The following is a 25,250-nucleotide window of genomic DNA, read 5'->3' on the forward strand; positions in this document are numbered from 1 at the left end:
AATCCAGTACTCTATCCACTGAGCCATCTAACTTCTGCTTAAAGCTTCTATGTATTATAAAAATTAGAGGATTCCATTAACAAATATTTATTGAGTGCCTTGTAAATTACTAGCCCCATGTTAGATGTTGAAAGATCATGTGGTCTTTGCAAAGGTGGGGCATGACAGGTGTAGAATATCATATACGTGGCAAAAACAATTGTTACCTTGGGCAGTTTTGGTGAATTGCTTTTTTTTTCCCCTCTCTTTTTTATCCTTTGTTACAAAGAACAGCTCACTTAGCATAGCTAGGTAGTCAATAAATAGTTTTTAACTGAATATTTGAAGTATAGGAGAGAGGAGAGAGGTGTGTGTTTGTGTGTGTGTGTGTGTGTGTGTGTGTGTGTGTGTGTGTGTGTGTGTGTATTCAAAAATGATAGGGATATAAAAACAAAAGATACCAGTATTTTAAAAGAGGGAAGGAGAAGATCATTTTATTAGACAATTAAGGAGATTTCATGGAAAAAAATAAGGTCTCCAAACCTGAAAAACCAAAGTCCCATTGGAGCTCTACTTATTTTTAAGACAATTAAAACTTCACAATTCTATAGCACTTTAAAGTTTAATAATTTACTCTGCCAATTTTATAACATAAAACTGAGATTTAATGTTATGGAATATTATTGTTCTACAAGAAATGATCACAGGATAATTTCAGAAAGACCTGGAGAGATTGACATGAACTGAAGCTAAGTGAAGTGAGTAGAACCAAGAGAACTTTGTACATAGCAACAAGAAGATTATGTGATGATTAACTCTGACAGACATGGCTCTTTTCAACAATGTGATTCAGGTCAATTCTAATAGTCTTGTGATGAAGAAAGCCATCTGCATCCAGAAAGAAAACAGGGGACCAAATGTGGTTCACAACATAGTATTTTGACCTTTTTTGTTGTCATTTGCTTGCTTTTTTTTCTCATTTTCCCCCTTTTTGGTGATTTTCCTTGTGCAGTATGATAGATGTAGAAATATGTGTAGAAGAATTATACATGTTTAACATTTTTTAAAAAGCAGACTTAAAACATGAACTGACTTGCTAATTCATTGTAGAGCAGAACCCTAACTCATGCTTCTTCTCTGATTTTCATTCCTGCATTGTATCTACTAAACACCATCAATCTATCCAAAAGAATAATCTCCTCTCATTTTATAGTCCAAAAGGTCACTGGGCATGATTTTGAAATAAGAAATTGTACATTAAAGGCTAATACACATTTAAATGATCACAACATGAAAACACAGGTTCCTTAGACCTTTTACCTGATGGGAATGATGTTGGAAAACAAGAGAAGGAATCTAATGATCTGCAGATACCAACGGCCAGCAAAGTGTTGCAATGCCACCATGACGAGAGACACCACAACCAAAGCTCCAAACAATATCTTCGTGAGGCAGTTTACTTCTAGGTCAAAAAGGCCAATCTTGAAGAAAACAGGAAAGAGGGAAAGGCAGTCTGAGATATTTCACCCTGAGACTGCACACCTGTCTAGAAAACAATCGTTACACCTGAAGAAATGCATACCTTTAATTTGAGGCTTTCATCCACATGGATAGTAAAAGGATGAGATAGAGTCAGCGTGGTATAGAAGAAAGTGCACTAGATTTGGAGTAGAGACCTGAGTTCAAATCATGCCAAATTTGGTACTTACTACCTGACCTGGGGCAAATTACTTACTCTCTTTGGTCCTCATTTTCCTCATCTATAAAATGAGGAAATTGGAATAGGTGTTGTCTAAAATCCTGTCAGTTCTACCTCCTATGATTTCTGATTCCAAGCCAATTGGGTTCTGAATGCTAGAACTCAAAAGCACAAGTCCAGAGAATCTTCATAATGGCCTTTTCTCCTCTTTCCTAGACATAAGGAGAAGAGGTTACCAATGCGACAGCAAGCACAGTGAAAAGAGTACTGAACTTTGAGTGAGAAAACTAGGATGCAAATTCTACCCCTGTTACTTGGCTTTGTGATCCTGACAAAAATCACTGGTTTTATTTTACTGGGTCTCCAGTTTGTTCAATAAAGAGAAGTTTACACTGAATTATCTTTCAGTTTCTTTCCTATTTTGATATTCTACATACTATAAATTAGTTTGGATCCAAGAGATCATTTTTCCTCACCATGAAATCCCTTCTTCATATGTTAAAAAAATAAAAATAAAAAGTATACCAATTCAAGCTGACAAAATAGGCTTGCAGATTAGATCAGAGAGGTTTATCAACAAAGAAAACAAAAATCTGGATTAAAAAAAATTTATATGTATAGAGGGGTATGTGTGTATGTGTGTAATTTATTTATTTATAGGTATATGTATGTGTATATGTAGATATATATATATGTGTAAATATATATACAGATATGTATATTTACTGACTGCCACAACTAAAATTAATACTTAAAATCTTCATATTATGATTTATTATTCTATGTTTAAATGGTATTTGCAAACTAAAGATACAATTATTTCACAACTGAAATGCTACAATTCCTTCCCATTAGATTTAAATATCCTTATTTAAAAAATTTAAAGACAACACAGGGGCTATCTTTCTTTTTATAAACTATATTCTCAGGGCTTAGTATATAGTAGGCAATTAATAATTGTTTAATAGATTGAAATCCCAAAATAAAAAAAAAAATAAAGATCCAATTAAAAAGAAAAAAAAATAATTCAATTGCAAGGTCTCTTCTACTTTTTTTTAATCAGAAAAATCAGTGATTTTCATCTATATTAGAAAGCTCTGCATGAACAATTCTCTATACTAAGGCAATGTTTTGCCCAGGATGAAAAGACCAGTATCAGTCAGAGAGAGGACTCATTCAGGTCTTCCTGACTCTAAGTATATTTCTCTGTCTCTATATTATGCTCCCTCTCTATAAAGTTTCCTATATGACATGACAATTCACCATAAATAGGCCTAAGTCACTCCAAACTTTAAATCAGGAGACTTGGGTTTCATTCTTGACTCAACCAATAACTCAACATGTAACCTTGGTCAAGTCACTTTCGAATTCTGAGTCTCAGTTCTGTAAAAAAAAGTTGAGCTAAATAATTTCTAATTTCCCTTCCCATGCCTACAAGCTATGATTCTATGAATTCCTTCTCCTAATTCTTAAAGTCCCAAAATCTGATATAATTCTAAACAGTAGCTATTACCCTACAAAAAATTTCATCACCAATATATGATTTTGCAATTATTTTCAAATTCTAAGACCAGGGGTCCTTAATTTTCTTTGCATCCTGAATCCCTTTAGCAGTATGATGAAGTCTATGAACCTTTTCTCAGAATAATGTTTTTAAATACATAAAATACTAGGATTAAAAAGGGAACTAATTGTATTGAAATCCAATTTTCAAAAACTAAAGCCCATGGAACCCAAATTAAGACTCTTCTTCTAAGCTAATTGTCACCTTTCACATAGAAACTGTTATGACAGACTATATTATAAAATATTATTCCCGGCCTAAAGTTGTCGTCTGTGCATCTCAGATAAAATTAAGCTATCATGCCACTAAGTTATTGTTCCCTGGAGGTTTTGAGCATTCTCTATAATAAATGCAATTTGATTTATGGCTAAAGGATCATAACCTTAGAGCTGGAAAGGTCTTCAGAGGCCATCTAATCCAAGGCCCTCATATTATAAGAGGAAATCTTGAAGTCAGGAGAATTTAAGTGATTTAATTTCAATATTTCAAGGCCCAATGATTTCATTCATAGAGAGACTCCTTCTACCAGCAGATAGAAAGCACCCAGCAAACTCCTTAGTTACGTCATGAGTTGCTTTAAAAAAATCAACTGCCAATCAACATGATGATGAACATTTAGGTAGATCAGTTCTTGGAAAAGAGACACAAAAGTTTAACATACATCCTCTATTTGTACACTTTTTAGCCTGGGATATTTTTTGTTTCTTTAAAGCAAGAATTTTATTCATTACATTTCAATTCACACAGCTTGAAGTCATGAAATAGAACAATAGAATGAAATAGAAGCAAAAATAACTAATTTGTTTCTTGAGGGGAAAAAATATGTGTTGAGCAGTTAAAATAAAAAGGAGGGGGAGGAGTTCCAATTTCCCTGGATCAAGGAATGTACAAAAGAAATGGGACACTGTGTCTGGAAGGGAAGGAAGTTCATCTGTTAATATGAGGAATGTTTCTGCTGATTCCAGATGTAGATACTTTAATCAGGACAATGGCAAGAGAGAACTAACCCTAGAGACCTATAAGAGTAAGTGTAAAAAAAAAATAATAAAATAAAATAAAATAATAAAAAAAAAAAAAAGAGTAAGTGTATTCACAAAAGATTGCCATGAGCTCCTGGGGAGAATTTATTAGAAGGGTATCTGGGTTATCCCAAAATAAATCCCTAAAGCCCATAGAGATCAGTATCTTCTGCATCAGTTTAAAAAATGTTCCCAAGTGTCCCAACCATTTATTAAAGCCTAAGCAGCTTTCTGCCTATTTTGTTTCTCTCCTAACTATAGCTCCAAATATACCTTCTTAACAACCAAAAAACATTAAGTGCTTATTATGTGCCCGATAGCAAAAGAGCACTGGTAATACAAATATAATCAATGAATTGCTAAAAATGATTGCTATTTGTTGCTAACACCTAACATACATATCTTTAGTAACAATACATATTAAAATAGTACTGAATTGGGTTCCATTTGTGCAGGTTCCCTCTAACCTACCTTACTTCTTGGATTGGAAGTATTCATGACACTTCTTAGTTCCCGACCAGTATAAAGGACCACACCCACAACTGTGCCTAAAGACAGAAACATTGAAAAAAGAAAAGACCAAATGAAATATTAGTGAAGACATTGCTACTCCCAAATAAAATAAACTGTTTTTTGGGGGGGAGGTTGATGAGAGAAGGGGCTGACATAAAGGATTGGCAAGAACATTGAAAATGGAATTAAAGATCTGGGATTTAACTTCCAGTTGTGTGGGGAAAGGTATTTTATAAATTATATATGCTAAAGAAATGTAAACTATTAATTTATGGTCCCTAAATGCCACATTTTTCAATCATCAGAACTGATGGTACCCAATGTAACACAAGTGAGATTCTAAGAAATTTAGTCTTATTCAATCTATTTCAAATGGTCAGTGTCTGAGAATGTGACTAGATCTATTTAAAGTTAGTAACAAGAAACTTTAAATTTTCTGAGATATTTCAAATATAGATCAAAATAGTAATCAAAAATCTTCTAGAGAATTATCTCAGAAATGAGATTTGTGTTGATGGAGATACTCCTAAGATATCCTTTGGAGAAGAGAGACAATTTGAATCATATTTGGGGAACTCCTACTAAAGTTCTCGCCTAAAGCTTCTTCATGGAATAAAGATGAGTGTATGTTCTCATCAATCTTATCAATGAAGTATAAGTTTTCTCAAGTCTCATCAAAGCTGTAAAGACTTCAAGTCTAGCCACAGACCATGAATGTGTTATTTCAAGAGCAGTCAAGCTATGTTAAAAGAAATTTATTAAAAAAGTGACCAAAAATGGATGATTTTTTTAGATTCATTGGACTTTCAACTAAAACAACAAGTGTGGGCAACCTACACTAGTGGCAGGATTACCCATGCTAGTAAGATCACAAATCTTTTCAAGTATTTGGAAATCCATTTGAACTACACTAGATTACAATTTGAAACTATACACTAATCTCTCCTTTTAGAAAACTAAGCCTGAGATTCTTAATAGTAATACAGATAAAATTGTCACTAAATTCTGCTACTGATTCTAATAATAAAATTGTAGTGATTCTAATGGTTCAGGAATAGAAAATTAAATCTTGATACCCACTATATCCTTTGGAAACCTGATAGGGTACTGCATAAAAAGGGGATTCCAGCTATAAAGCTAACTGGAATCATCCAATCAGGAGAAGTGATTAATCTTCCATATGGCTATGAGGCTATACTTGCTAAAGACTCATCCCAGTTTATCAGTGTCACTTCAGAAGCTCAGTAAATATTAGCTGCCAAGTTGCTTAAAGAAGGTAATGAAGCACAGCCAGACTAACAGCATGGAAGCAACCTCTCTGAAACACAATGTCATTGGGATATGACAACTGTTGTTTTATCACCTAAGATGGAAGTCACATTATTTTTAATTATCTTTATTTTTTAAAAATCATTTCACTTCTATTGAAGAGTGAAATGTAAACTCCTCCTTTTAAGATCTTTACATACATTTACAGAATCTCAGGGTTGGATGGAATCAATGTGTACAAGCATCCTTTCTATGGCACACTTGATGAAGTCAATCGCCCTCTTCTTGAAGACTTCCAAGGAGGTAAAACCCATTGTCTCCAAGGCAAATCTATTCACTTTTGGATAGCTCTAACTGTTAGCAATAATTATATTACATCAAAAAACCTTTTTTTGGGTAAAACTTTCATCTTTGTCCCTCCATGTGCCTTCTGAGATCAAAGAAACTGATTCTAATTCCTCTGACACACACACACAAAAACCTAAAATAACTGAGGATAGCCATCATGTCAGCCTCAAGTCTTCTGTTCTCCGAGATGAACACCTCCCACTTCTTTCAAATGATGCTTTTTTGAAATGAACTAAAACTTTTTCCACATCCTGGTCACTCTCTTCTGGATATAATCCAGTTTACTGATGTCCTTCCTAAAATGTGGCACCTAGACGTAAACAAAATGTTCTACACATGATTAGACTAGAACAGAGGTGAACAGAAATAACAACTCTCTATTCCTTGATTCTCTCTCAAAATGCATTGAAGATTAAACTAAGTTTTTTTAGCTGCCATATCACACAGATTAAAGTCCACAATGACACAAAAGACTTGTATGTAGAAACTGACATCTATACCAATATACTCCCATTTTACTTAGATTTTATTAAACCCAAATATAAGCCCAAACATTTATCTTTTCCTATAAAATTTCATCTATTTGATCTGGCCCAAAGTTCTCAGTTGTTGTTGTCTTTTTGGATCCTGACTGTATCCCCCAACATAGATTTGCCTTTTTATCAGTTGGAAATCTGAAAAGCATGCCTCTTTTTTAAAACAGATAAAAAATTGAGCAACCTAATAGTCATCTAAGAATTTTGCTTTTGCAAAAATGTGCATCCATATAAAGTCAAAAAACTTCAGCAGTAAAAAATAAATGTGCAGGAACAATGCTCTTAACACAGTTACAAATGAATCACTGTTGTGTATTCATAGTTTTTAATGACAGGGGAAATATGGTACTTTAGAAAAAGTGAAAGTTTCCTTAAAAGTTTTATTCTCTTCCATGGTTTTAAACCAATAGTCAAATCAAATTAACTTAATGAACATTTATAGGCATCTACTGCTTGTAGACTTAACTGCTGCTTGCTGCACCACTGGATCTATAAATAGCGGATGCTCTGTTAAGAGAGTAGCATTCATACATTCTCATATTAGAGATGGAAGAGATGTTGAGGGTCATCTTATCCAACCCTATTTTATAAATAAGGTTAAATGAGACCCAGAAAGGTCAAGTTACTTATCCAAAGATACTCAGGTAAAAAGTCGTAGAATTACAATTTGAATCCAGATCCTCTGGATGGCATGAATTAAAGTCTCTCATAAACAACTAATCCTCAGAATGAAACACAAAAATCTGAAAGTTGTTTTACACACACACACACACACACACACACACACACGTGCAGAATAAGCCCAAATTCTCAAACCAAAGAATCTGAAATTTTCTTCTAAATTAGTTTTAATGTGTATATTTTTTTCTGGATATAATGCACATTTAGAAAGTTCAGAACCTTAACTTTAATATTGTATATTCACTCTTAGCCAGTTGGCTAAGAAAGCTGAGCATTCTCATCAGCAGATGGCAGGCTACTCCTGCAGCAGCCAAGACCCCCTTCAGTGGTTCCTGTGGCTACAGCAGATGGTAGAGATGAGAGACTCTAAAGAACTCTGGTCTGAGGGTAGTACACAGACTCCATGACACTGCTGAACTGCACTAGTCCATTCCAATTAGCTGAAGTCTGGGCTTTAGAACAATGCTTCTCCAATAAATTGGGACTTGAACTATAATGACAGAACCACAAGAGCTAGTATGAGAACCTGAGGATCTGAGGGCTTCTGGAACAAAATACAAGAAATTTAGCCTGCTTTCATACTTAAAAGTTCTACTTAAAGTATTTTCAACAAATATATGATTTCACGGTTAATATTTTAGAAGAAAAATACTACTAGCATGAAAATTTTGTCACAGAATACCTATTTATACCATGTCTACCATATCCAGGGAGGATTCAGCTGAAAACAATTGGACTTCCTGCTTTTAAGCATAATTTTTAAAAGGGGAACAAATTTTGGATAACAACCTTTAGTAATCAGAAATACATTTTCTGTTCAAAATCCTCAAAGAAAAATCCAGATAAAGTACACATGTATATGCAAAAACAAAATCGAGGCAGAAAATCCAAGACCTTTTTAGCAACACTCATTTATTGTGTATCTGTATGCAATTGAAAAGAAACACAGCCTCTTAAAATACATAATATATGATCAATTATTTAGTTATCATCAGTCTTCTTATTCACTATATTTGACTAGCTGAATTTGATATTAAAATAGGGGCAGTATGGTAATATTGGAAAATATTGGAGATAAAGTTAGAGGATTTGAGTTGAATTCCTCTCTCTGCTACCTATTATTCCTGTCACTTTGGCTAAGTTATTTTCCTTCTTGCAGTCTTAGCTTTTTTCTTTGTAAAGGGAAAAAGGTTATACTAAGTGATTTCTTTAATCTCTTTCAATTTGTGGCCCTATGAATATAATCTCTCAATATTTAGTTACAGTCACTGTCCTTAATTATATTCTCTGCTAATGCCCTAACTGATCTGTTGGTAAGTTTTGTTAAACTTCCGCTTCCAGCTCTGAAGATTTTCACCAGCTGTCCCCCAAACATAGAATAATTCATTTTTTTCTATCTTCACTTTTGGCTTCACTGACCTCCTTCAAGTTCCAGCAAAAATCCCATTTTCTATAAGTCTTTCTCAATCTTTCTCAATTCCAGTTGATGTTTATCATTTCCCATTTTTCCTGTACAGAGTTTGTTTACACATGGTAATTTTTATGTTGTTACCCTCATTTGTCTATGAGCTTTTTGAGGCAAGAACCATCTTGTGCCTTTCTTTGTATCCCCAGAACTTAATACAGTGCCTTGCCCATAGTAGGTGCTTAATAATTTTTACTGACAGACTGCTTTCTGCATTCCCCCTTTCATAATTATTTGCTATAAAAGATGACATATCAGATAAGAGACAAGGGTGTAATATCCTTGAAATAAAGATAATATGAAAACAAAAGACATCAATAAAAATTTAAAATAAAAAAATTAAGGAAATAATCTTTTTCAAGAGAAAAAGATTTATGCAAAAAATAACAATACACAAGATGAGAAATAAATAGAAAAAGACTAAAACATTGTAATGTAGTGTAACAAAGGATAACCAAAAATCAGGACTTCATTAATGTCAATACAATTTATTGACAGCAAAAACCATAGAATTTGGGAGGTTTGGGGATTTTTTTTTTGGCCTCTTTTTGTGTCCCCAGCATTAGCATAGTACCTGACTTTTAGTATATGCTTCACAAATGCTTGATGACTGCTTGAAAAAATCTAGTAGAAGACCCCTAGCATGCTGAATGAATTCCCAATAGAAGATTTATAGGAAGATACTGGTGCATTGGAAAAGACAGGGGAAATAATGGTCTTCCTTCTTCTTTAAAAGATCATCTTCATTGTAGTAAACTGGTAGCCACAGAAGAAAATGAAAAACCACTCTTATACAAAAACTTGTGAGTATCTAAAGCTAAATTTATTGGAATGAAATAATCAGCTGTTTCTGGTTTGAGATATAGCTTTAATTCCCCTAGCAATATACAGCTATTCTAATTTAGGGCACATCCTTCTCAAACCTGGCAGAAGCCTCTAGCTTCAGGCATATGGCCAATCTATGCTTGTTTAACTGTTAACAGCAGGAACATAGGTCCTTTAATTTCACAGTAGCCTGAAGATGAGGCATTAGTCTTTCTATAAAAGAAGAAAACTCACTTACTCAAATTGGTTATGAAGCTCCTCTTATCAGTTTTTTCGTATTTTTAATTTCTACACACAATAGGGTTATGGAATCAAAGTTCAAATTTAGCATTCCTTAGAAATATCTTTATATATATATATATATTTTTTTTTTTTTTGGCTGGGGCAATTGGGGTTAAGTGACTTGCCCAGGGTCACATAGCTAAGAAGTATTAAGTGTCTAAGACCAGATTTGAATTCTTGTCCTCTTGATTGTTAAGGCTGGTGCGCTATTCACTGCACCAATTAGCTGCCTCGACATATCTTTAAAAGAAATTATTGTCTGGCCATTCTAGAATGGGAAAAGGAACCTTAGAAGGGTGCTCTCAGAATTTTTGTCGAACAATGTAGAACTGATGACAAACTGATCCTTGTATCATAACAATGTATGAGTATACTCATATGCATCAAATTGGTTAAGCTAACAAAAAAAAAAGGACAAATGCTGAAGAGACTGAAGGAAAATAGGCAAAGTAAAGTACTGTCAGCAATCCTGTAATTTACTCCAACCATTTTGGAAAACAATTTGGATTTAAGCCCAAAAGCTATTAAACTCTGAACCAGCAATCTCATTACTATTTCTATATCCTAAAGAGATTTAAAAAAAAAAAAAAAAAAAAGGAAAAGATCCACATGTGAAAAATATTTATAGTAGTTTTTGTTGTGGTGACAAAAAATTGGAAACTAAAGAAGTATTCATTAATTTGGGGAATGATTCTACACATTATGGAATGAATATGAAAAAAAAAAAAAACTGGAAAGATATATATACTGACACAAAGTGAAATGAGCAGAACCAGAAAAATTTACACAGTAACTGCAACACTAATCGTTTCTGAAAGACTTAAGAGCTCTAATCAATACAATGACATACCACAATTCCATAGAACTTAAGATGAAACATGTTCTCAACCACCAGATAGAAAACTGATAGACATGGAGTACTGAATGAAGCATATTTTTTCTCTTTCTTTTTCTTCTTTTCAATTTTTTAGAAACATAATTTTGAAACATTTTTTTAGTGGTGGCAAAGAATTGGAAATTGAGGACATGTACTATCAATTGGGGAATGGTTAAATGAGTTGTTATATATACTGTGATGAAATACTATTGTGCTATAAGAAATGACAATCGGGAAGCTCCCAAAAAAAACCTGGAAAGTTTTACCTGAAGAGATGCAAAATGAAATGAGCAGAACTAGGAGAATATTATATATAATAACAGAAATATTACAAGATGATCAACTGTAAATAATTTAGTTATTCTTAGCAAAATAATGATTCAAAACAATTTTAAAAGACTTGGGATAAAAAATGCTACCTATCTCCAGAGGGGAAAAAAAAAACTGATGGAGTTTGAATGCAGGTTGAAGTATATTTTTTCTTATTTTTCTTGAGCTTTTATCTGTGTTTTCTTTTACAGAAGTATTTAAATGAAAATATGCTTTGCATGACTACACATGTATAACCTAAGTCACACTGCTTGAAGGAGAGAGATAATTTGGGGAAACTCAAAATTTTAAAAAGTGTTTAAATTGTTTTTATATGTAATTGAAGAAAAATACTAATTTTTTTAAAGTACATAGCTAATGCAGAAATTTGGTTTGCATGACTATTCATATTTATAATGAGTTTTGTTTTTCTTGCCTTCTCATGGGATGAAAGAAGGAAGGAGGAGAGAATTTGAAAAAGAAAAAAAGGAATAAAAAATTCTTTGTGCTTTAAAACATATTTAAAAAAAAAAAGAAATTATGAAGGGGAAGGTTCCTCGGAAGACTTGTATGAACTGATGCAGAGTGAGATGAATGATTTATATAGTAACACCAATATGTAAAGACAAACAACTTTTAAAGGCTTACTCTGATCAAAACAATGATCAATTACAATTTCAGTGGATTCATGACAATGCTATCCAAATCCAGACAGAGAAGTAATGGACTCAGAATATAAACTGACCATATTTTTTTAGATAGAATTTCTAAATGTGAATTTTTATCAAGAAGATAATGAACAAACCATAAAATAATCTATAATCTATGAATATAAAGATTATAGAATAATACCAGTAAAGCAAAAAATAATAGAAAATATTAAAATATAAATAGTGCTAGAAATTGTGATAGGTAACAAATGGAGGGAAATTCTTACTTAGTTTAAAAGATTTTGAAATAAGAGCAGCAAAAGCAAAAGGTACTTGAAAATACATATAGAAATAGAACAATACAAGAAATACCAAGTTAAGGTGGATAACTGACATTTTCAAAGAATTTAAGGAAGAATTTTAAAATTGCAAAAAAAAAAAAAAAAGTAAGCAGAAAATGTAAAAAACAACATAGTGTAACTAAAAAAATGCCAGAAAAAAAAAATTAGGGTTTTTTCCCTCCACTCCCTTCCCTGCTTATAAGAACCCTGTGGTGAGCTGGAAGGAGTGAGGAGAGTTATACATGTGAACTGTACCCTTTGATAAACTTTTGAGTAGAGAAAATATTTATACACAGTTTGAAGGTGGTATGGGTCTAAGAGAAGCTCCTGGCATGTAGTCACATCATAGATAATCCATTATGCATTATCTACTTATTTTTATTGATTTTATATATATATAAATATATATATATGTATATATAAAGTAAACACTGCATATATCATCCAAGTATATCTGTCTGTTTCTATAGGAAGCTGGCTTCTTTAATGTCAAAGTCATATGAATAGGGCTCAATGAAATATTGTAAATTCAGGAAAGAAGACAGATTTCTACCCAGTAGGGGCTCAGAACTATTTTAATTAAGTTAACATTACTAGCTGACCACTACACAAAGTTTGATAGTACCTTGGTCTTCCTCCTAAACATGGTGAAATGTAGAGCTGTCCAAACAAGCGTGAGGTTTTCCCCAAGGTATGTCACGTTTCAGTATAGATTAGATTCATGACTAACAATGCCATCTTTGGTCCAAAATGAAATATTATTGAGCCATAAAGACCAATATGCCATCAGGGACCATAGATTTGTAGCTGGAAAGATCTTGGAGGTCATCTAGTATAATCCTTTCCTTATGAAGATGAGGAAACTGAAGCACAAAGAGGTTGAGTCATTTACTCAAAATCATATAGGTAATAAATCCCAGAACCAATCTTCAGTCTCAATGTAGTGACTCATTTTTTTCTAAAGGCTCATTGGGAAGGTAATTGCTGTCATGGAATAATAGATATCCAAAAAGGTAGGAAAAAAGAAAGGAAAAGAAGGAATGAGAAGACAACATGCCCATACTGAGGCAATAATGTCATCAATATTATATTATATTGATGAAGAAGCAAACATAAATTGAAAAAGGCACAAAGGTTTAGGAGTCAAAGGCCTGAAATCTAATATTAACTGCAACATTTATAGGACACTATACTCTGGGACATTGGTCAAATCATTACCTTCCTGTGTCAGTCTCTATAAAGCCGGATTAACCAAGGAATCTGTGTAGACATATTTCATTCCTATTAGAATATATAGTGATTCTCCTATACTTTAGTAAAGTAGTTTTTGTACTCTAATTGATTGCTGAGCTGGTAACATACTCAAGAATTGCTACCAGAGAGAGGGCAAAGAAGAAATCTCATGGTCCCAAAGGCACAATCTTCAGAAAATTTGATAGTTTCCAGTAGAGAATCTTTGGGAAACTTCCATTTGGGGATACCTAGGGAGCATTTCATCACAGGCATTCAAAATCAAATAGCTTTAATTTTACTCCCATCTCCATGGATAAGCATGACAGTTCAAACTGAACCATAACATGTTTCCATATTTGACTGGCTCCCTTCTTAAATGCTGCACTTGCTTTGCTGTCTCTCACACAAGCTTCCATCATGACATTCAATCTGACACGATTTCTGTTACAGATTAGAATGTCAATCTAGAGAAAGCAATTATGGCCTATTCTCAGAGTGGATGATCCAGAAGGGCCCACAGGCCATTGGAATTCCCATTCCTACACTTTTATAAACGTCAAAGGGGCAATTAGATGTCAGCTTGACTCCCCTGAGGTGCTAGGACAAGTGAAAAACTTCATTCTACCACTAATTTCCCAGACAGAGGATGATTATTCTAATTATGAAATAATTTTTTTTCTTTTGTAAATTGCTAACATATTCCTCAGAAATCACACACTTACCTGATGCTACGACTGTGCCAGCCCAGAGTGTATTCTCTATACTTAAGCTCTCATTGATGGGAGGGTCACTGTCTTCCTGATAAAAATCAAGATGGAGACATATTTATTTATCAAACTCACAGAACTCTTACATTCCCCTCCCACACTATATCTAAAGCAATGAAAGAAAGTATATAGGAATCATAAGAGAAGACTTTAAATCTGTTGTCATTCTTCTCTTTGAGGATTTCACAAAATTAACTTCAACTAATATTTATTTAAGTACTTTCTGGCTAGATAGTGGACATGTACTACAGGTATAAAAACAAAAAATTAATAAGTCTTTCAGGTGCTTATATGAAACTTGAGGCAGGGTGGAACAAGAATAAAATAGGAAACTATAAGGTAATTTGGGAAGGGAAGGGAAAAAGATTCACAACTACAACAAAAAGTTTTGTTTAGCAGTTGCCCCTGAGGAGTTATATAGGATCTTGGGGGGGAAAAAAACAATAAGAGTATTTCCAATAGAGTTAGAAGTGCTTCTGTTACAAGTATGTGACATAGCTTTGTCTTAGAGATGGGGGATCCAATATAGAGTTTAGGAAATTTGTGTAACTAGAAAGTAAAGTACAAGAAATATATAACAAATCTGAAAAAAATAGCTTGCAGCTAGATTGTATATGGTTTTATATGTTGATTTAGGGCATTTCTATTTGTCCTGAAAGCAACAAAGAATCACTAAAGATTTTTAAGCAGGGGAATAAAATAATCAGATCTGTGTTTTACAAAAATTATTCTTGCAACCTCATGGAGGATAAAATAGAGAAAGAAGAAGCTAGAGGCAGGAAAATTCAATTGAAAACCTACTGCAACAGGATGTATAAGTTTAGAAAAGATGATGGGTGAAAGACATAATCAACAAGATTTGTCGACTAGTTGGACCTGTGGAGTTAAGGATGACTTGTAAGATACTCATCTTCATAAGAATGATAATTTAATCTAGGGGAACACATGAGAACCAAACAAGTATGAAGAAAGAGCCTTGCAGTGCATTTATATTCGGCAAGGAGAAGTTAGTGATCAACAAAGAAGAAATTGAACAGGGATAAGTAAAATTCAGAGCGATCCCAGCCCCAGAAACCAAAGAAGGAGTTGTAGGGAGAAGGAATGGATGACAACATCCAAAACAGCAGAGATCAAGGAGACTGATGGCTGAATAGGACACCTAACTTAACAGTTAATCATCATCATTGCTAGAATTTATATAGCACTTTAAGGTGCTATAAAAGATTTGTAAAGTGCTCTACAAATATATCATTTTTTTCCCTCCCAACAACCATGGAGAAGTAGGTGCTATTATTATCCCCATTTTTCAGGTAAGGAAACTGAGGCAAACAACAATTAAGTGACTTGCCCAGTAAATATCTGAGGTCACATCTGAATTCAGGTTTTCCTGATTCCAGGTTCAATGCTCTGTTCATTGTGCCACCTAACGGTTTTATAACTAGTAATTTTCAAAAAAGCAGTTTCTGTAGAATGGAGGGGATGCATTTTACAAAGTTTACAAAGTTCCAAAGTCAGTTTACAAAGAAATGAGTGGGAATTGAGGAAGTGGGACTTTGACTATGACAGGAAGAAGAGATAAAGGATGATTACTGGAGGAGAGAATAGCAGAGTTAAATGAATATTTTTTTAAGGATGGGGGAGAACTGTGAATGTTGTAGGCATAAGAGCTGATAGATAAAAAGAGAATGAAAAACATTATAACTGAAAAAGCAAGTTCCCAGACATGGTAGTAGGAGTTAGGGCACGATATGTTAGCCTTGACAGTGAGAGAGCCATCTCCTTCCAAAGCCATCTGCTATAAGCTCTTCCATTTCCCCTATAATATAAAGTTCCCTCCATCAGTCCCTCTCTTCTCTTCCTTTGATCCAGTCTTTTTCTTTTTTTCTTGCTGAAGTAGAAGGGAAGATGATACTCTAATGATCGATCTTGAGTTTTACAAAACCTATTATATCATAGTGCTGCTCTCTCCTAATTCTCCTTTTATACTACCTAATCAATCCTTTTTTTAACTCTTTTGCTGGACTAAAGACACTAGGCTTCAAGAGAAGGAAGATTCATGGATACCAATTTGCCTAGACCCCTTTATTTTACAGAAATTGAGACCCAGAAAGGGAAAAAAACAATTGCAAATAGTAAACAGCAAAAGTAGGATTCCAATCCAGATGCCTCTGACCCAAGTCCAGTGTTCTCTCCCACTGTACCACCAAGCCTTATGAAAACCATTTACTGTAATTTAAAAGATATACTCCATCTACTTCGGAAGAAGCCTAAGTGATAGAAAACATTTAAGAATAAAAGAGATCAAATAAAAGATATTAAAGTCACCAGACTTTGAGTCAAAAAGATCATAACACTTGAGCAATTAATGTGTTTTTTTAAGTTTCCTGGCAAATAAATTGAAAAGGAAAGCACAAGTTACATAAATTTCATTTTGACAACAGAAAGAAAATTCGTCTGTAGACACAAAAATTTGTCCTTGAACAAGAAATCAAGAAGAAATTTATTGGATGGATTCTTACAAAAAGGATACAGAATGACAGTGATTATGACACTATTATGAGATCATCATTTATATGAAAATAAATCAAGGTCAAAAGAAGTAATTTGCTCAAGATAAGATCCTAATAAAGAAAAGAACCTAAACTTAACTAAGATTTTCTGTTTCCTAATCTGGGGTCCTTTCACAATCACTCTACTTCAACAAGTTTTATAAAAGGCTTTCTATCTACTTTCTATAAAGAAAGGAGATGTAACAACTCATGCCATTTACTGCAATAAGAATCAAGAGATCTGAGTTCCAAGTTCAATTTCCACCAAGAGATCTATATATATGATATTAGACAAGTCATTTACAACCATTTTCCACTGTAGAATAAAGGAATTGGATTAGATGATCTCTAAAATCCCTTATAGCTCTAGAAAGTTCTTGGATTCAAAGAGCTAATGCAGTATAGGTACTTAACTGTTTGATTATGTAACACCATGACAATCTGCATAGCTAACATGGCTCTGTAGAGCTATAAGTCTCCAGTGAGTTATAAACAGATAAGACTGACTTCATCAAATCAAGTCAACAAGCATTTAAGCACTATGTGCCAAGCACTATGACCTAAATAAGTAAAACACTGTCTAACACAGTAAATAACAAAAATGTTGCAGACCTGAATAGATAAGGAATGTCCTCACCAAGGCATTCCCTATATCAATGAAATCTCTATCCCTATTTCCAAATCCCCCATCCCATTCTTTCATGCACTCAAAGACAGTATCATTATCAATATAAAAGTACATTTATAAGGATTTTTTCCATATATACATATTTTTAAAACTTACCCTTGTAAAAGTCCCCACAAAGTTATGGATGTCAATATTGGGCTCTTCAGCATACACATAGGATCGAATTTGAAGAAGGTCCTTTTAAATAGAGAATAAAATCTTAAAAGTTGTTCTAACAGCAAAAACTCTACATTCACTAGATATCTGTTCAAGGAATATTTTACTTTATTAAATAATTCTTTTGCTTTATAACAGACATTCATGTCAAAACATTATGAAAATCTAATTTGATTGTTTTTAAAGAATCTTGCCACTTACTTGATGAGACTTGCTTTCTTCAAAATTGTAAAAGTGACCCCCAAATCATCTTGCTTTTATGATGATATTGAACCTGGTTCTGTGATTACACTAGTGCAAGGAACTTCTAATGAGAGAATTTGTTCCATGAATGCTTCTAGACACTAAAGCTTCTATACTTAGTTACCTAGAGAACACTGAGAGGTTAAATTACTGCCCAGGGTCACTTAGCCAGAATGTGTCAGAGGCAAGACTTTTTTCTAACTCTGAGACCAGCTCTCTCTCTCTACTACATCACACTGCCTGCTTCCTCATGATGCCAAATTTAATAGTTGTGTCTTGAATGTATTGTATATCTTAGAATAACTGAATTCCAGAATCTTTTAACTGGGAGAAATCGGATGCCATTCAGTCCTCATATGAATAATGATTCCCTCTACAATATTCATGACTAATAGCAATGCAGCCTTTGCTTCAAGATTTCTGGCAAGATAGAACTCCTTCTAATAAAACCTCTAGCTTTTATTACAATCTACCTCATACAGAGCATAAATCTACATGTCACAGGTACATCTATACATTTAGGCCCAATACATCCTTCCTTCATATGATAATCTTTCAAACACCTGAAGTCAATTATTACATACCATCTATCATACTGGCTAAATCATAAGACTACAAAAAGCCTGCACTTAAACCAGCACAGAGAACTTCAGTTTAAAAGTTATTTCTATGGCATTTCACTATGCACATCAAATAAAGGGGTTTTCCCCCTCTATCTCTTCCTCCTGCCCTCCTAATTCTTTCTTCTTTCCCTCTCTATCTTTTTCCCAGTGCCAGTGCTAAGGACTTAGAAATAATACCAGTGATTAATGCAAACAATTCAGATAGATGAAGTTTTCTCCTATTTAGAAGGTCTCCTTCACTTCCTTTAGTAGCTTGTTCAAATATTTAAACATTCTTATCATCAGGTAGCCTCTTTATATTACATCGAGGTGGTCTTTAAAATCTCAAAGTACACCTCAGATACTCTCTCTGCAAAGTAAATGATTGCAATTTATGGAAAAATTGGAAATATTTCTTTTTTTAAATGAACTTTGCTTCCTTACAATGCACTAGATAAATAAGAAATTGCCTTGTAAAGGCTAAAGACAGTTTATGCTCTTGTTCCTGTTCTCCTCCCACTCACTCCCAGTCTACCACCTGCCAAAAAGATTCTTTTTGTAACTCTGTGCCCTACAAGATATGGATATCATTGTTTTTTCCTAGAAATGACCCAAGAATTTTTTAATTTTAAAAAAAGTCATAAAAATGATGCCATTTAGTTCTCAAAAGTTTTTATGAATTGGTAAGGATAAACTAGTTAAACAAATGAAAGCATTAAAGATAATGGTACTGATACTACTTGGACTTGACAAGTCCTAAAAAGAATAATATAAAAGATTATGATACTGAATAGGGAGAACACACTGTTCCACGTTGTCTTTCTGACAGGAACTTGAGATTCCATGCAAGCTACTCTATAATCATGTAACACAGAATTCTGAGAAAATAAAAGGGAAGAAGAGGGGAAGAAAAGAGAGAGGAAAGGGGAAGAAAAGAGTGAAGAAAAGGGAAAAGAAAAGGAAGGGAAAAAGAAAAGGGGAGACAAAGGAAAGGAAATGAAATAAAAGAAAAACAGGGAAGGAGACAGATAGGAGAGGGGAAGGAAAAGAGAAAGTATGAAAGAGAACAGAAGGGAAGATGAAGGAAAGGGAAAAGACATAGAAGGAAAGTTTAGAGGTAAGAGAAGGAAAGGTGGAGAAGGAAAGAAAGGTAGAGAGAGGAAAGAAGAGAGGAGAACAGAGAATAAAAGTGGAAAAGTCAAAAAGGTGGAGGACAATAAAGATTAGGAAGGAAGGGTATACTCACAGCAGCAGTGGGTAATCTTTGTGTACAAGCCACAGGCAAGCGGAGTTTCCAGTCTGTCTCCCCATCTAACTGATCAGTCCTCAAAAAGCAAGAACCTACAAAATTTCCACATGTCATACTCTTTTTCAACTAAAGAATCATTTCATCAAGCAACAAGCATGCTAATAAATAGCCTCAGAACAGTACCTTAAGTTCTAGTGCTATTCAAAGACCAGTCATAAGAACACCACATTGCACTCCACTCTCACCTCTAATCAGCTGCTTTCTCTCCATCACTAGATTTTAAAGGGAGTAAAACTTGATACTATAGCAGTGAAAACAAAGAATTAGGCTAATTTTTACCACTAATACTTTGTAGTACAGTAGAATACAGTGCAGTCTCAGCAATCCAAGTCAAACAGAACTTGCCATGAACCATTGATCTATCACAATTGATTAAATGATAAGATAGTGAAGCTTGAGGATGAATTCTTTAAAAACAAAGCCTCTGTGACCATGCATTGGGTATTTCAAAGTATACCCTATAAGCAGCCAAGTGAGGTCAATACTGAATTGAATATCAAAGTGAAGAAGACTTGGGGTTTGAAATTCATCTCAGAAACTTCTTTATTGGTTGTGTGTCTGGAAAAATCATCCAATCCTTCTGAGCTTCAATTTCCTCAATTTAAAATGAAGATAAGAGCATGTACTCCATAACATATGAGATCAAATGAAATACTGTTTGTACATGACTAATAAATATAGAAGTATGCTTTGCATGATTTCACATGTTATTATAAGTTGGAACTCAAAATTTAAAAATGAATGTTAACAAAAAATAATATTTATAAAGCATCAAGAATTATATAAACAGGAGCTATTATTATTCTATAAATAGAAAAATGAAGAGAGAAAGGAACTAGAATTATAACTTCATTAATACAAGGAACTCGCAGGTGAAGATACTCTTTGTACCAATGCAGATATACAGACTTCCCTATAATTTATAAATTTTTATTATATATATTTACATAATTTGTTTATGTTTTTTATAATTTATAATAGTCTTCTACAGTTGCCTAGGCACTGAGAGATAAAATGATTTGCCCAGAATCATATGACAAATGTAGGCGCTAGGAGCTATCTCTCTTCTCCATTATCCCATGCTGCTTTACTAGTACTAGTATTATGCAGTAGTCATTGTATACATACACAATGACCCAGAAATCTTAGTCCAATTTTAAGCTAAAAACTGAATTAAGATTTCTGAGATATGTGTGTATGTGTTTACATACATGCATATATGTTACAAGTATGTATATACATGGGCATAGAGATATATCTGTGTAGAATTTTAGATGAGCATGTGTTTTTATATACACATACATATATACTACAAGTATGTATATACATGTGTGTAGATATATATTTGTGTACAAACACACACACACACACACACTCACACTCACACACTCATACACATACACTTTGCATTTGTAGTAATACTTCCAAGAAAAATAATTGTAAGGATATCAAGGCTGAAAATTTAAACTGCTTTTTGAAGAAAGGGAGAGAACTCAAGTGCCCTTGAAGGCAACATAAATAACAGATAAGGAACTGGCAAAGAAGAGCCTCTCATTAGTTATATGACCATGCACAAGTCATCATCCCTCTAGGCTTCATTTCCCTCATCAGTAACATGGGAAGTCATAAGATTTCAATAGGAAATCATAGGTCAAGAAATAGAAGGAATCTCAGAGACAGTTTAGTCCAACTCCTTTCTTTTACAAATCAACAACTGAGGCTAAGGACTAAGTGATTGCCCAATGTCACAAAAGTATGAAACACAAGAAGGGTATTAGAAATCAGGTCTTCTGATTTCAGGTAAATATCTTTGCGCTATATTACATAGTATCTATAGAAACTCCCAGAGAAAACTGAGATGTAAAATTCTTTGTAAATTTTAAAATGCAATTTGCTATAATCATTATCTTCACCATTTTTCTCATCCAATATTAGGTAGAGTTCTGATAGAAATAGTCTTAAGATAAGTCACTACCTTATTGTCGTTCTCTTTCTGTTCATCAGATAATTGTCCAGGTGGATAAAATGACTGGTTTTTATAACCTAATAAATATGTGGGGCTTAGAGCTCATCTTTGTAAAGGCATTATCACTGACTGACTATTAGGCATGGAATGCTCACCCTCCTCATCTCTACCTCCTGGTTTTCTTCAAGTCTTAAATTTCACTAAAATTTCACCCTCTATAGAAAGCTTTTCTCAAACCCTATTAATTCAAATATCTTCTCTCTTGTTTTTTTTGTCTTATTTTATTTTGCTTACTGTTTAGCTTGTACATAGTTGTTTGCATGTTGTATCCTCCATTGAACTGTGAACTCCTTAAGAGAAAGAACTGTCTTTTGCCTTCTTTGTATTCCTAGCACTTAGCACAGTGCCTAATATATACCAGATACTCAAAAAAGTTTAGTGGCTATAATTATGACTGCTGCTACTACTAACACTAAGAATTCCCCTTTACTAAGCACATAAAGTTTTACAACAAACTTTCTTCACAGTTCTGGAAAGCAAAAATTGAAAAAAAAAAAGGGGGGGAGGAGTTAGTATACTAATTTTCTAAATGAGGAAACTGAGGTTCACAAAAGGTGAAATGGTGGTAAACCATTAGGTATAACGTCTTACAGCTAGTAAGCAATCAAGCCAAGACTCTGTTCTTCCTCCCACTCTAAGACTAATCTCTGTCTCTCTCCCTTATTATATATGTGTGTATACAAACACACACACATATATACACACACATACATGTTCATACATGTTCACATGTGTGTGTGTTGTATATTGAACTTGTATATATATCTTCTAGTTTACCACCCAAAAAACCTCATAATGCCTGTACTAAAGCCAAAGCCATAAAAAGATACTTTTAACAGGTAACCCCTACTCCCCACCTCCTTTCTATTCATTTCCCCCTAAGACATAGAAGGGGGAACCCAAACCACCTAGAGCAGCCCACAGGAACCACAAAGGAAAATAAATTCTGGCTTTCAAAGGTTAAAAGATTTCTAGAATCACGCCTGACTATCAGTCACAGGGAAAATGGCACCATTTATTAAGAGCATCTTAAAAATATTAAAGTGGGGAGATTTCAAAGCCTATTGGTAGAGAGATGGGTGAATTGTGGCAACGACACTGAGAAAGGGTTACAACTGTAGCCATAGCCAGCTGAGCCATTCAGTCAAGCAAACACAGGCTATCACAATAAACAAACGGATGGGCCCAGGAGAGGTAGAAGCCCTGTCATTCATGAGGAGCTTATGAAAAGGGAAGGCTTTTTTCCCTCTGGTTCTTTAATGCCATATATCACCACATCTTGAAGGAATTTTCTAGGAGAAGAGAGACAACTGCTGTTTAAAGCCTCTATGTTAGAAACATTTCCTCCTTCACCAGCTCCTGAAGCTAAGCTTAACTCAGCCAAGAGGAGAGTGATAACAGGCAGTATTTATTTAACTCTCCATGGAACGTGAGCCACTGTGTGACTTTGCCAGCTGTGACTCGACGTGGGTCCAGGCAGTTGTATCTTTTTAATTATCAAACTCTACCATCACATAAATCACCTCCACAAAGAAAAGGAAGGGGGAGGGGAAAGACTAGTCCATCAAAAAGATGTTTTTGATTCATCTCTATGACTCCAAAATTATATCTACTTCTGTTACATTTTCAAATTATTGTTTTGCCAAATAACCACTGAAAGGTTAATGGTTATTTTCAAAATTGATCCCAGATGTTTACCATTTTTTTCTGATGTCCTCAGGAAGATCATGTCAGCAGGGACCCGTTGGTTCTGCATTATGAAAAGAAAGAGTGTTATTGTGTACACATGTGCATGCTCTGTTCACTACCACCCTCTCCCATTGCCTATACCCCACCGAAGGAAAAAAAAAATTAAGTCCACAGCCTCTTTTAAGTTTGCTTCTTTGTCAAACAGAGATTTAGGGATTTATTTTGTTTTGAATCTGAAAAATCTTGCAACTTGCTGCTATTGTACTAATCCACCATAGAAATCCGATCACAGTAAGGGAGTTCCTGGGCTTCCAGAGAATCCAACCATTACCTCCAGTGATTCCCATCAAAGGATCACCAGCTTAGAGCTTAAGGCAACTATTGGCTTTCTTCCAAGGAGTTCTCTATTAGTAATGCTACAAATACTCTTCCTATATTTTAGTTCTGTTTCTGCTGATTTTCTTGCTTGATTTTTTTGAGGGGAAAATATAAATAGAGGGAAAAAGAAATATCAATGACTAATGAAAGTCATCTTCTGAAGGAAGGGAAAGCAGAAATGGTAATATAGTATGATTATAAACAGAAGCAGCTTAAAGAGAGGGGGGTATGTACTTCTGTCTGAAACATCTCACTCGCCCTTGAAATCACATTTGTATCATCTACTTTAATCCTTTTGAAAAGGGCATGCCCATTTTCTTCAGAAAGGAGGTAAGGCACAATTCTTCTGTGATTAAATATTATTCTGCTGACTTCTTTGCACTCTCCTGCCACCCCCCACATGTCTCAGACCCCCCATGCTTATAAAAACATTGCAAAGAAATTAAGGCAATAACAAGAAGATTTTATAATTTATTTACTGTAGTTCATCTTAAGTTTCATTAAAGTAGCAAAGTTTCCAAAAATATTCACCACGAACATATGTTTACTAAACAATGTCAAAATATATTTAAAGATGAAGAGCTATTAATACTAGAAAAGAAAACTTGAACATATAAACTACATATAGAATCATAGATTTAGAGTTCAAAGCAACCTCAAAAATAATCTAATTTTCATTTTATAGATGAATAAACTGACACACAGGAATGTTAAATGACTTGTCCATATATAGGTAGTATACATCAGTGGAAGAATTTGAATCCAGCTCCTCTGAATCCAAAGTCAGTGTATATTCCACTGAACAAGGCTATCTACCTATTTAAACAGCAGTTTTCTGACTAAAAGGGTTAACTCCATTGTATGAATAAAAGTTCTAGACTGCAAAAAAAAAAGTAATCAAAATTGAAAATCAAAATGTTGGGATGCTCTACCATATTATTAAAGAAAAACATCTGACTAGTGAGTACACACAGATTGCAGAATTCCACCTTCACCAACACCCCCCCCCACTTTTGCTCTCCAAGCTTCTAACAGAGTAGAAGATAAAATGTGTCCAGGAAAAGGAATTATATTTAATACTAAATAGCAACTGAACAATTAGTTTATCAATCCACAAATTACACATTCAGATTAACTGAGAAAAAAACTTGGTACATGCCAATATAGAATTTCAATACCTACCTTTTCAACGATGATAAGGTCTCCCACTTGGATGCCAGAACTCTTCACCTTTACTGTGCCTGTGGAGAAGA

General features: G+C 34.0%; 1 protein-coding gene across 1 annotated transcript in view; it reads right to left on the reverse strand.

The window, feature by feature from the left end:
- The window catches only part of ATP9A (ATPase phospholipid transporting 9A (putative)), a 166,371-nt gene that overhangs the window by 75,146 nt on the left and 65,975 nt on the right, over positions 1-25,250 (reverse strand). The window contains exons 5-11 of the mRNA XM_051976604.1: positions 25,180-25,238; positions 23,629-23,680; positions 19,842-19,936; positions 17,691-17,771; positions 14,313-14,388; positions 4,733-4,809; positions 1,300-1,460 (exon numbers count right to left, since the gene is read on the reverse strand). Coding sequence (XP_051832564.1) covers positions 1,300-1,460; positions 4,733-4,809; positions 14,313-14,388; positions 17,691-17,771; positions 19,842-19,936; positions 23,629-23,680; positions 25,180-25,238 — 601 coding nt within the window. The remainder of the gene's footprint in view (positions 1-1,299; positions 1,461-4,732; positions 4,810-14,312; positions 14,389-17,690; positions 17,772-19,841; positions 19,937-23,628; positions 23,681-25,179; positions 25,239-25,250) is intronic.

Source organism: Antechinus flavipes, chromosome 2, assembly GCF_016432865.1.
Source record: "Antechinus flavipes isolate AdamAnt ecotype Samford, QLD, Australia chromosome 2, AdamAnt_v2, whole genome shotgun sequence".
NCBI classification, from domain to species: domain Eukaryota; kingdom Metazoa; phylum Chordata; class Mammalia; order Dasyuromorphia; family Dasyuridae; genus Antechinus; species Antechinus flavipes.